General features: G+C 39.5%; 1 protein-coding gene across 4 annotated transcripts in view; it reads right to left on the bottom strand.

The window, feature by feature from the left end:
• PTPN21 (protein tyrosine phosphatase non-receptor type 21) overlaps positions 1–10,922 on the bottom strand; it is a 43,998-nt gene extending 33,076 nt beyond the window's left edge. For all 4 annotated transcript variants that reach the window (XR_002466380.3, XM_021540962.3, XM_021540963.3 and 1 more), the window contains exons 1-2: positions 10,390–10,922; positions 6,160–6,530 (exon numbers count right to left, since the gene is read on the bottom strand). Coding sequence is in view for 3 of the 4 variants with exons in the window: in XM_021540962.3 (XP_021396637.2) it covers positions 6,160–6,339 (180 nt within the window). In the remaining variant the exon portion in view is untranslated. The remainder of the gene's footprint in view (positions 1–6,159; positions 6,531–10,389) is intronic.
• Between the last annotated feature and the right edge of the window lie 2,784 nt (positions 10,923–13,706).

The raw sequence follows: 13,706 nt of genomic DNA, 5'->3' as shown, positions 1-13,706 counted from the left end.
TATGAGAAGCACTGGGGACAAACTGCAATGTGGGAAATTCCAATTAGATCAGGAAAAAAATTTCACAACAAGACTAGCCAAACACTGGAACAGATAGCCCAAAGAGGTGTCAAATCTCTATCCTTAGAGGCACCTGGGTGCCTGGTAAACTCACCCAAGCAACCCCTGAAGATCCTCCTGAGCAGAGGGCAGGACCATGCAACCCTTGGAGGTCCCCTGAGGCAGAGCAGTGTTCAAAATTTACTACAACCTTACATATTTCATAATATATTTTCCAGTTAATTTCCATATCCTGTACTATAAATATTACTAAATATGTCATAGATTACAAATAGGCTGAAAGGAGAATTGTTATGTATTAGTTAATACAGTGCCTTCTAATTAATGCATTTAGCTACCTGCCTCAAGGGTACCTGTGGAATCCCCATCCTAAGATCTGAGGCAAAATATAAAACAATGGCAGGAGAATGCAGTCAAAATATATTTTCAGGCTTTTCCTCTTTTACATTGATACATACAAATAAAACAAACTGTAAGACTTTACTAATCAGAATGCTGAAAACACCTTCTCTTATTGAAGGATAAGCACTGCAATCAAACTCATAAAATCCCAGGTAGTCCAAGGGCTCCATCACATCTAGCTGTATTATATGCCTGGATACAGAACAGCTCCTGCTATCAGGACAGCACAGTTGAATATATCACATGCAGGAGAGCTGGGTAAGTAATCTTGTACTAAGCACAACTGGCAGATACCAAATGAAAGCTTTTCCCTATGCCTAGTGTTAAGAGCTACAGGAGGAGACAACAGGCCTTGAAAATTCTCCATTCTTATCACAACAGGCAACATCTTCATTCTTATCACAACAGGCAACTTCCTCCACAAAACCTCCCAATCTCTAGCTGAGAAATGGCTTGGAGCAGCCTGGATGGGCTAGTGTACAATATCCAAAACTTCTGGGAAGTGGTGGAGAAAAAAAACCTCTGGGACTTTCATCATGTACCAGCCACCAAGTAGGAAGTTGCACTTCTCTATTTAGTACCATGATCAATTCTTCTTGCAGAAATAGGAGGATCACTGACAAAAATTCTTCCCTTTTCCCCCATATTAAAGCTATTTACTGTAGGGTACTTTTGCCTATACTGTTTTTGTTACTCTAACACTGACAAGCTCTTCAACTGTAGCTGCAGAAGTGGCTATATGAACAGAGACAATTTATTCTTAAATCTTAGCTCTTTCATAACTGAAATGTTTTTTTCCAACACTCACACACATAATTATTTTATCCTAACAACTCTAATATGGATTTCACAAATGCTATTTAAGCAATTACCAACTATAGCTTAAAGCAAAAGGGATAAGAAATAACCAAACCCATACGTTGCAAGGTAATCTGATGTATTCTAGTTTATTCAAATGAAACATTGTAAAAATCACAATACACTGTGTTTCAGACCCTTCATATATCTTGAATAAACAATCTTCTAACAGGCAAGGAAGATTCTACTCATCAAGACATTTGACAAATGTAAGCTAATTTACAAGCTAAAGAGCCATACCTTCATACTGCACAGAAAACATTATGCTCAAGATATATTTTAACCTTTGGCAGAGGTAGGTCAGTTATCAAAATGGCCCAGAAATGCAGAAATGTACTTTTTTTGAAAAAAAGCATGCTAGTTTTTCCCACCACTGTTCAAGGCTCTGAGAAGGATGAACTCACATAACTGGTTTTGACTTAACCTTACACATCACGGACATTACAAGTATCATGTTCCCATTCATCAGAGGCTTAAGTTCTGATTACTTTACTAAAGGGAAAAGCCACATTTCAAAGAAGTCTAAAAATGCTAAACAATAAGATAATGTCTTTGCTTCAGAAGTAAAGAAAACCACTTCTGTCAAAACTGGTCTAAAACCATACAGCAATTCACTAACATGATGGTAAACAAAATGCAATTAAGTGGTATATTCAAATTCTGACTTAACTTTATAAAAATGCTAAAGAAATTGGGGAAGGGCTTCCTAATTGCCACTATTGTTTTCATGGAAAACCTTGATTTTGTGCTGCTCAGTATAAGACTGAGTGCAAACCTTTTACCAGAATGTATTTTTTTTCATCAGAGAAAGAATTTAACTGAAACAGTTACTGATTTTTGCCTAACTGCTCCATTCCTCAGTTTTCTTTGGTTCCTAAATTACAGTTATCACATTCTTATAAGTAATATTTATTTCAGATGGATTTAAATTTGCTTTTCAATAAAGCAACATCTGTTAAACTAATCAGATTACACATGGAAGACTGGCATTCTTATACACATTCCTCCATGTCAATTTCTTCTTTCCTAATTATAAGGAAAATTTGGTTCAGAGAGGTAACCACAGCAGTTCAACTACAAGGACTGCTTCTCTTATTTCTACAAACATCAGCTAAAATTCTGTCATATTTTGATACAAGACATAATCATAATTTACATGAATGATCCCTCTGTCATGACGTGGCCCAACTCTTATTTGTCAGTCAGTATGGTTACTGATACATACAGACGTAAAAATATTTATGGTTGCATTTGGTCTGATTTTAAAAACACTCTTTTCATATGCAAAACGCATTTAAGAAACCACCACAATGAATTAAAGGTATTTTTTTGTGTTTTCTCTGAAAGAGAAGTGAGGTTTTAAAGTTCAGAGCTAAGTTTTACAGCATAGTTCAAGCATTTCCGAAGCACTGTTTCAGAACTTTGAAGTTATTCAGGATCCAGATAACCTTGGTTCCTTTTCCTCTGCATGTCCAAAACAAACACAGGAACTTCCATATACTCAACACATACACTCCACAGAAGTTCCCTGCCATTGGTTCTTATACTCGTACTGTACCACATATCTGCAGTTAAGTCAGACTGCTTATACAGCAGAATTTGCCCCTTCTCTGTGGTTTAGAAGTGCTGTGTTTAGAAAACAACAACAGCAAAAAATCAACAATAGAAAGACAACAGCTATGTCTCCTGCCAAACCTAGCTAGCTAACATACCTAGCTATATTACAATATTTGAAAAAATCTCTGTCTTTTCAAGGATTTCATTTGCATACTCAGGCCTTCGATGCAAGATTAGCACGGTTGTACGTCCTTTTTAAGGTAGTTCACCAGCAGAGCTCTCAGCAGTTTTTCTAAACTTGTGATTCCAGAATGGTTTTCTGTAACACCTTTTTGCATAAATCATGTTTGGTTATAGTTCTCTCATGGGATAAAAGATAGACTGTGCTACAAATGTAAGTAACTTATGTTCACTATTCCCTTTGACTTCTTTCCCCAGTTCCTCAGTTTAAGACAGCTGGATTACATACTCATTCCTGATGAGCCACACTCTAGGAGTACCAGAAGATACTCAGTTTAATGAATTCATATCACTTTTCTATAAAGTTTACCATTCCATAAAAAAAATTAAATTGTCAACATATGTAAAACTTCCTAAATGTGTCCGTACTAGTATGCAATTCAGAATTTGAGAAGTACTAATTGGAAAATCAAAAGAAAAACTGTGTTTAGCCAGGCAATGCATAATTTGAAGATTACTCATTTACATAAAGATCTGTTAAAACAAATATCTTAAAAGATGGCACACCATTAAAAATAGTTCAGTTCAACTGTCCCCATTAAGTAATTCCAAACTACACCAGAGAGAAAGAGGTATTTACAAATGTTACCACTGAATGTGTAAAAAATGGTAGAGATTCCCCTAATGCCTCATGCAGTAAACTGTTTTGAAGATGCTTGGGAACTGCTTGTCCTAGCTGTGTAGGCCATATACAGTAATCTGAAACTGATACCTTGGATGTGAGAATGGTCCTCAGTCTCAGTATTTAAATAAACAGTCATACTTTCATGTTGAACACTTAGAATTCAACTTCATGCTTTAAGGCTGTTCAGTGAACTAAAAATAGGCAACTTTTTACAGAAATGCTTTGTATTTTACTGTATCAAAGACTAAAGTTGTTTTTGCAGATTTAATGAAAGTGCTGAACACATTTTTCTTTCTGAAAACTTTCTACTAAGCAAGCCGCCAGGAACGATCCAGTATCTGTTTGGCAAATCTGACTATTTAAAGGCAGAACAACTTTTTCTGAATGCAAGCTCTGGAAAGTAATTTATATCCCTATTTTCCATTCCCTTTTATTGCAACACATTTTCCTGCCAAAATAATCCATGCAAGAATGCATGACTGAAGGAATCTGCTCAGAGTTCAAGAGTGTACTGTCAACTCCCTTATTCTGATATATGACCCTTAATTGAGAGAATTGCATCTCTCTTTTTTTTTGTTTGTTTTTAAAAAGATATTTAGGAGTGGTTCCAAAGAACGAGATAATGAAGAATAGCTGACAAAACTGCATCTCCAGCACTCTGTGACTAGCTCAATAGAAGCTAGTAGTCATCATTCAGGAAGCCAAAGCCTTTGCATTTTGCAAACAGTAAAAATTCTGTATTTCCTGTGACTTAGAACTTACATCTGAAAGTGGACAGAGAAAATGGACAAAATCCATTCACACAACAATAACTGAATTCTAAATATATGATATCTGATGTGTTCTAAGCAAACACTAAGGCTACAAGCATAGCCAGATTGTCCATTTGTTAGAAGGAGAAAGATTAAAAAAAGAAGGCATATCCTTGCAAAGAATTGCGTTTTCCAAAATAATTGTATACTAAAAAATACTTGGGAGACTCTACAAGAATGCATATTGCAGTTGAAAACAGCCACAATAAACAAACCCTTGTAGATAATGGCTTCACATCTATTTCATTTTTTTATTATTCTTTAAACAGAAAAAATAAAAAGCATTTATGAAAAGAAATTACTAGATATAACATTTCTCACTAAGGGATCCTACGGTATTGCATGCTTTCTAATGTAATAAATGTTTTAAGGATTGAGTTCTAAATATATTTGTTCAATATTTGAGCAAAGTAATCAAAAATTGCAACTGCTTGACAATAAAAAGAAAATGTTTTAAAATATCATAGTTATAATTGCAAATATTTATTATTAATTATTTTCGCAACTACTCATATTTTGGTTACCAAAGTCCAGGGTTTTTATCCTGCATTTGTATTCCATAATCAAAAGGTCATTCTATGGCAGACCACATAACAGAACAAAAGCATGTTTTTCAGAACCATGTTAGCAACCCTAAACTTGTATCACTAGTTTTCTCTCTCCTGCCCCCCAAAGTGCACATGTCACAATTCAATTACTCCAAAATCAACTAATCTAAACTTTTCAGACTCTAGGGGGGAATGTCAGTTCACCCAGGATGGACAGCATTCAAATACTGCATTCAAACCACCTGTGCTTAACAATTTTATAAAATTATGACATTGGTTCATATGTTGATCATCTATGTAGATTTCTATTAACATTTCAAAGCTTAGCATTTCAGAAGGAATTCACTCAACACAGAAGATGTAGAAATAATCACTAAATGTGTGGTAGAGTAAATTTCAGTTCCAAAAGAATCCTTCAAAATACCAAGTAAGGAGATTCTGGGAGGAAAACAGATTGAACAGATATTTACAAATGCAACTAGCACAAACTAAGTCTCACCATAAGGCCAGCACTCAGTCTATATGACTGAGTTCCAAGACAGTGTCTGCAAATATATTTGTGGTATTTAAACAAGCAAGACAAACAGTTGGTAACTGGTACACTTATCACATTTTGTGCTTTAGATTCTTTTTACAGCACTAATCTATCAGAAAAAAAATACATGCACATAAATAAAGTGCTGCCTTATGACTCAAGTCTTGCTGTAGTTTTTAACCATATTGCTTAGGTAGAAATTATTTCCTTCCTTTGTGGGCTTTTTAAAGTAGAATTTTCAGCAATGTTATGTTTAAAAAACAGCTGCATTGTTTTTGTTGCATTCTAAACTTTTATTCACTGATACTTCTCATATTTCCTCCCCTTGGACATTCCCTAAACTCTGTAACAACTTTAGCAACTGTTTAGGAGCAATCAAAGTCCCCATAAAGACCAGAAGGTGAAGAAATGATGGGAAGACAGGATAGCTGCTCCAGCAGCTGATCACCCTACATGGCGAGGTCTTACCACATAGGTCATCCAGCACCAAACACTAAAGTTATGCCTTCACTTACAACTCACCTCCCGCAATTCAAGCCTCTGAGCCACTGCTTCCAGACTTTCCTGGCCCGTGCTTTCCACTGATAGTGTGAACTCCACAAATTCATTGTTGAGCAGCTGGATACGAGCCACCAAGCAACTTTTGCTGGATACTGTGTAACGTCGAGTTCGTTTCAATTTTAACCCAAAAGGCAAAGGCATCTTCTTTTTCCCCCAGAGATGGTTAGTGATAAAGAGCTACTACCACTGAGACCCTAAGAGGTGACAAGAAGTCACCTCCTCTCAAAAGGTATAGAGCTGTAAAGTCTCCAGAGATCAACCAGCAGCAGCAGTATCCATTAAAGCCAAGCAAGTTTTCCACCAGGAGGCAAGAAGATACATCCACTGGAGTCCTAGTAAGGAACAAAAGAGAAAGAGAAGAAATATAAGAATCAGAAATACTTTGACTGAAAGGGGAATGGTAACATGGGAAAAATTACATGTATATTTTTTTCTAAATCTAAATAATCAGTCTACTTTTCCAAAATGCAGGGCTATTATGCATTCAAATAATGAAATAAGTACCAGAGTTTCTGGTTTTGCCACAAATGACATTGGGTTTTGTCAAGTTGATCTCTTTTTTTTTAAACTCACAAGTGAATAATGAGTCTTAATCATGTGTGACTGCAGTGTCTTAAAATAAGCATTTATAAACTGAATCGGTATTTAAATAAAATATGTTTAGGAAATCTGAGTTGCCTAAGGTATTTGTAATACTGAACAAAGACGTTTTCTTTAAGAGCAAATCCAGCAGCCTGGCTTGTTTTTCACAGCCCCATGCAGCCTCAGCCACTATCTGCTGTTGGATTAAACACAAAACCAAGCCCCATGAATGATAAAGGGGAAAAAAAGAAAGTCAAGGGAGGCCTTAAAACTCACACCTTAGCCATTTCCTACCAGACAATTAAAGTGCAATTCCTTTAATCTTCCGTGGATTACAGCAAATCGTACCATTATTCCTCATGCTAAACTGCTGTATGATGCTTCAGGTTATGCTTTGCCTTACCAAGAGAGTATCTGAATTCTGAGAACCATTCATTTTCTAATTTTTGCTTGAAAAACATACTCTTACCAGCTTACAGGCAGCCACCCATCTCCCTCCCCACTTTTTGCAAACAGCTTCACGCCTCCTTTCCTGTCAACTCTATTCCATGCTTTGCCTCTCTCCTTTTCCAAGTGTCTTCTCAGCGCACGCAGCCCAGCCTGTGAAATCTGTCACAGCGTCACGGAAAGGTCTGGGCTGGGAGACCCTCAGAGATGCCCCCGCTGCACGCCGCTGCCCGGGGCTGGGGATGCCGTTCCCCTGGTGAGGCTGCCCTGGGCCGGGGATGCCGTTCCCCTGGTGAGGCTGCCCTGGGCTGGGGATGCCGTTCCCTCGGTGAGGCTGCCCTGGGCCGGGGATGCCGTTCCCCTGGTGAGGCTGCCCTGGGCCGGGGATGCCGTTCCCCTGGTGAGGCTGCCCTGGGCTGGGGATGCCGTTCCCTCGGTGAGGCTGCCCTGGGCCGGGGATGCCGTCCCCCTGGTGAGGCTGCCCTGGGCTGGGGATGCCGTTCCCTCGGTGAGGCTGCCCTGGGCCGGGGATGCCGTCCCCCTGGTGAGGCTGCCCTGGGCTGGGGATGCCGTTCCCTCGGTGAGGCTGCCCTGGGCCGGGGATGCCGTCCCCCTGGTGAGGCTGCCCTGGGCCGGGGATGCCGTTCCCCTGGTGAGGCTGCCCTGCCCTGCCCTGGGCCGGGGATGCCGTTCCCCTGGTGAGGCTGCCCTGCCCTGCCCTGGGCCGGGGATGCCGTCCCCCTGGTGAGGCTGCCCTGGGCCGGGCTGTGCGCAGCGACCCCGCAGCCGCGCCCGGCCGGGCAGCGCCGCCCGGCCCCGCCGCGCTGCCGCGGGCTGGAGCTCTGCCCCTGCACCTCTAGCGGCAGGGCCGCCCACTGAAGGGGAGAGAAAACAAACGCCTACTTTCCGTTTTAAATTCTTTTCCATAGCATTAGTAGCATATATTAAATGGCACAATTTGACTTGTGAGGTCTCTTAGGATGACCAGACAGGAGGAACATGAGGATATGCGTTTCTTTGGATTGGAGGAACCGGAAGAAGTCGTCTTCCTAGCACACCTGCTTTTAAACTCAAAGGTATAGCTGTAAACAAACAGATACCACATTCTCCTTGGACATTGATATGCCCACCTAGAAACTTATCCAGCATAACTGCAAACTCTTTAGGCTAAAAACCTCGTATCAGACTCCCTACTCCCCAGCCAGCAGCACCACAAAGAAGAACGGAAGGTGAAAAGACATTAAAGGCTTACAATGGGGAGAAAGAGGACAGCATTTTTTCTCAATTACATCCTTGCAACCCTACTCCAAAGAATTACCAGAAGCATATTTCATGACCTCGTTTGTGATAATCTCAAAGCGGCTGTTCCCTTCTACACAATCACCATCTCCAACAGATGCCACCTAAAATCTTAGCTGAATGAGAAAACAATCCTCACCCAAACACCAACTAATTTGGTTTTGGGTGTAGCTGTAGAGTAAGTAACAGACAGCAACAGGTTTCCCTGAAAAATTTAGGGATACAGAGGGAATCCTCATTTTATTACTCCCTCTGCACTTTGATCCTCCAAATCCAGCCCTGCTTGAACAGCATGCAGGGAATGCTCTACAGATAGAAGCTTTTAGTCCCCTGTCCACTGCCAGCAGAATCTTGCACTGGGTTTATTCCTGACAGAGGAACTTTTAGCTGGCTGACCTTAGCTCCTGTCCCTGAGGCCCATCTTCCAATGCATTCTTTGCACAGTTAGGTGTCTTCTTTGGTGCTACAGCAATGAGAGAAATCAATTTACTTATCTTGAAAGTTACAGTCAGAAATGGAGAAGTGTTTTAATCTCTGGTTTTATGGAGCACCACTGAGTGTGAAAGACTTTCAATCTTTTATGTCCATATCAAGGGTTAGAAAAGTGCTCCAAGAGCATGGGGGGAAAAAAACTAAACAAAACCAAAAATCACTAGAGGCTAACCTGACAAGTGAAAATTCCAAACCGTCTAGTGCTGACATGAGGCAGCCTCAGACTTTCAGTTATTTCACTATGAAAACAGGTAGCAACGCAAACATAGGAAGTTTAGAGCAGAAGTTTCAGAATGTGCCAGTGAGGAACATTCTCCAGGTTATGATCTGTTGTTTACATTGAATGCTCCACTGAGCATTTACCCTAAATTATTTCATTTTTGTACACCTGACATAATCCTCGTGACTTCTGAAACCCATTTAGAAGAAGAAAAACTCAAGTAATTAACTTCCAAACCACATCACAAAAGACCAACTAAAAAAAGATTCCTAATATATAATAAATATGGTAAAATTAAGACAAGTTTGCTGAATAATGCTAGGGCATCATTCAGTATCTTCTATTGCTAGCCATGTGTAGTTCTTGCAAACATAGCTGTGCTGGTTTTATTCAGCAGCTGTGCATTCTGCAGTCCTAGGTGCTCTCAAATTTGCCTGCTGCATTACTTTAAATTCAGACCTACCTGCATTGTTTTAAGCTACTTTAGCAAAAACTCATGGCTACATACTGCCTGGAGTTACAAATCCAACTGATGACCTTTATAGTAACAAGCATTTATTTACCAATGCTGGAATTTTCATGCAACAGCTAACAATGTCTTTTGTGGCCAAACTTTGTACCTTTATACTTCAACAGAAAGCTGTAGTTTCAAAAATGCTATATTAGGATTTCAGCAACATGGCCATGACTAATGTGTGATTACTGAGAACTGTGGTATCTTTCTCCTTTACCTTCACCTCCTGTACCCCCCTCAATTATTAGCATTTTACTTTACATTTTTTTTAATAGCTTGCATAAATGACAATAATCAAAATAAAACTGCAATATATCACAGTGAAAAAGGGGTCCTATTACTTCCCATTTTGAAATACATATATTTTTATTTCAGAGATTTTTGGGCAGCCAAAAAAGTAATCAAAGTACTCCACCCTCTCCTTGTTTTACTAGCTAATCTTTGACATGACTCTCGGGCTGAGAGAAGAGCAGTAAGTGCATATCTCAAACTTCGCCCACCTCCAGAAGCACAGTCCCACAACCATTTCAACCATTTAGTTTTCAAAAAGTAAGTGGTTGAAACTCTTCAGCCTTACAGCACCCGGCAGAGAAGATCAGCCGCTATGTTTTTACCGTGCCCGCTGTTTTCCCCTTACCTTGCACAGCGATCCAAGGGTCTCCTTTCACATACGTGTAGCCGAAAAAAACCCCCAGCGCTCCAAGGCTTCTTCTCCCGGAGCCATCTCATCTGTATTCCTCGGGAACGGACTTACTGTGCTCCTCTTGTCCGAAGCAGCTGCTATCTCGGCTAACCCACCTTCTTCTCAGATCGCTCATAGTGAAAACATTCCTCACTTCCTGTCTCAAAAAACTTGCTCTGGATATCATTCCACTGGGTAAAGAGCTGGGGGGTGGAAGGAAATACTACAACAAAATAAACCTGTGCCAGCCAGCTCTTCAGGCGGCCTCTTTCATGTGACGCTGTGCCGCATGAGCGCAAATTGCCTTCTCAGAAATATTTTCAGATCGGCCGTCCCTGTGTGCCTCTGTGTGTGTGCATTTAATTTCTTTTCCTGGAGGCGTTCCCCTCGCTCTATCCATGCGGAAGGATACGCTGAAAGAATTAAAGCGAAGGCCCGTATGCTTGTAGCCCATTACCTCAGAGAGTTGGAATGCCTGGCAGGGAGAATGTCAGCAATGAACAGCTGCTTCTCTGGCTACAGGGGCACTACAGAAATAGGGGTTACAACAAATAGCAGGCAATCCTTGCTTTTTTTAATCATATGATCATTTATTTTAAGGCTTTCCAGTTAAGGCAAATGTCTTACCAAAATTCTGTTGGTCTTGTTTTCATGCAGCTAGGAAATATTTTCAAGGTTTAATCCCTGTGTGCTTTACCAAATGACCTATGCACATACATTTATGTCCTTGCAAATTTTCAGCTGTTAGTGAGATACACAGCAAAAAAATGCAGACTAAAGGCTGATCTTTCAGCCTCTCTGGACTTAAAAACTCTCAAAGGTGTCAGTAGAAATTATATCCTTAATAACAAGTGTCTTAGCAAGCTTTAACTGCATATAAATTCAGGAATATTCATACTGTTTAACTAATGCAAACACCATAAGAGGGGCTGTGCTCCAGTCTCACAAGTATATGAAGACCTCCGTGTGTTTGTGTGCACTTGAAATTAACGCTTGTTGGCTGCGATTTGGAATATTTGCTCTCCACATTGAGTAAACCAGGCAAAAATTGATACAAACATGGAACCAGTCAGGGATGAGGAAAAAGGTAAGTGAGTATATGAACACTGACTAATAACTGTAAAACCTAGAAAGTGTTTTGGTAATGTGAAGTGCACAAACATGCTACTGTCTGAGCAGGTCTAACCTGCAGGTCAACTATGCAAATAACAAGTTGCTCACAAGGACACTAATCTCAGCCGAAATATGTAGGTAATTTTGTACCATAATGAATTCTTCTGAGTTATTCCTCCTAGACACAATCATCTGCCCTGAGATCAGAGGAGCATCTTTTTTTTTTCTCCCTCCATACATCAGCAATAATTATGATGAGCTGTCCATAAGCAATATATACAACATTATTTGGGGGAATCTTATGATGAGTAAAATAAATTAACCTTGAACTAGACTTCATAAATACCCTTTTCTAAAGGTATCTGCTAAAGGACAGAACTGCAGTTACTTGCTGAAGAAAACTGACTGATACAATGTATGAAAAATACAAGCCATGAAAATTCAGGGTTACAGAGGCAACCCCTCCTATTTCTAAACAATTCATGCTGGGAAAAAAGTCTGAATTCTCTTACCTGTCACATTTCATATTCTAATTCTTCATCATACCCTTTTTCTGCCTGATTCCCTGCCTAGAAATTGCATTTATTTGACTTCCCTTGTTTTCCATAGTTAGTTCTTGCTGCATTTTCATTCTTTACATTAAAAACACCTCATCTTAAAAGAGATGGCTACGACATTGTAAATATGTTCCTCTGCAGCTTACATCTCCTTTTGAAGCTCATCACATTTGTATTCACAAATAATATTTTTTCTTCTGCTTTTTCCTTCTTATAACCCCAGTTTGTGTTCAATCTTTGTGGCTTTCCACACTTTCTCCATATTGCCCCACCTCATTCTTTTTATCTCACCACCTCTATATTATCTGCTTTGCTCCATCTATCAACTCTAATAAAAGGAACAGAGACAAAGGCATCCATGAACATGTGATGGACTCTGGTAAAGACACATCAATAAGATGTAGAGTGATGACCTGAGAGCACAGTACTGAGCTTCTGCTTCCCCCTTTAAGCCCTGACCAACACTCATGACACTCATGGTTCTTGACCTCATCTTTGCAATACTCTCTATTCTGTTGTTGAAGTTTAAGTGAGGAAATAAATAATATCCCAGAGTTGAATTTTGTACCCTTTGTTCTATAGGTACAAGGGAAAGTTTCTACCCACTGGGTTGAATATGGACTGCCCACAGCAGAACAGGGATAAACCTATGGGTTTTTTTCTCAGAAAAAGGGAGACATCCTCCTTCTGAGACAGATTTTTGAAGGGTTGTTTTGTTTTGGTTGGGTTTTTTTTTCCATATTGGTCCAAATGTGTGATTGCAGTTTAATTGTATCAGGCAATATGTGGAAGTTGATGCAAATATTCACTTTATTTCAATTCCACAGAAACTCTCCAGCATCTGGTCTTTGTATTAACTGAAGGTAAAACAGAAAGTTGGAAGCAAGCCAAACAAGAAGCAGAATCAGGCACCCTCCAGGCAGAAAAGTGGTATGCAAGTATATACTGCTCAGCCTAGTGAAGAGTTATCCCTTTGTGATAAAAACATAGGCAGGATAACCCGGAAACTGCTAGCTAAAGGGGCTTTCCCACAGTACTGAGAAAAAGAAGAAGTCATGTGGGAAAATATCTTAATTTACACCATGTAAAATAGTAACATCATGAATTGAAAAGTAAGAATAATTCTAATTCTAAATCCGAAAGCTGCTTTCTAAACAAATTCATTTTATTCATCATGTTTTGGTTCTGAAGCCTTCCTGCTTTTTCATCATTCTATTTCTTATTTGCAAGAAAGCAGGACATAGCTGGGTCTTTATGCATCATTACATATTTTTGATGGTAGTAGAGAGGAGTGCTAGAAAAATGACCATACCTTATGTCTACTTCATGCTTGAAGCCTGCAATTTCATGTGTACGTGATTCATTTTTACTTACAAGGCACTGTAAAGTGTTGAACGTGTTCTACTAAGTGACTAATTAAGGTATAGAATTTTCCAATTAGAGGAAAACAGGCAGTTTTCCTTCACAGAATGTAGTGCTGAACATAAAGAAATGAGCTCCTGCTATTATTCATAAAGGAAACTTCCCTCAAACACAGTAGCTTTTTCTAAAGTAAGTCCTTTACTTATGAAATAAACTTAATTCTTTTTTCTGTACTGCGAT

Source organism: Lonchura striata, chromosome 6 (assembly GCF_046129695.1).
Source record: "Lonchura striata isolate bLonStr1 chromosome 6, bLonStr1.mat, whole genome shotgun sequence".
Taxonomy (NCBI): domain Eukaryota; kingdom Metazoa; phylum Chordata; class Aves; order Passeriformes; family Estrildidae; genus Lonchura; species Lonchura striata.
This window is presented reverse-complemented; position numbering and strand designations above follow the sequence as displayed.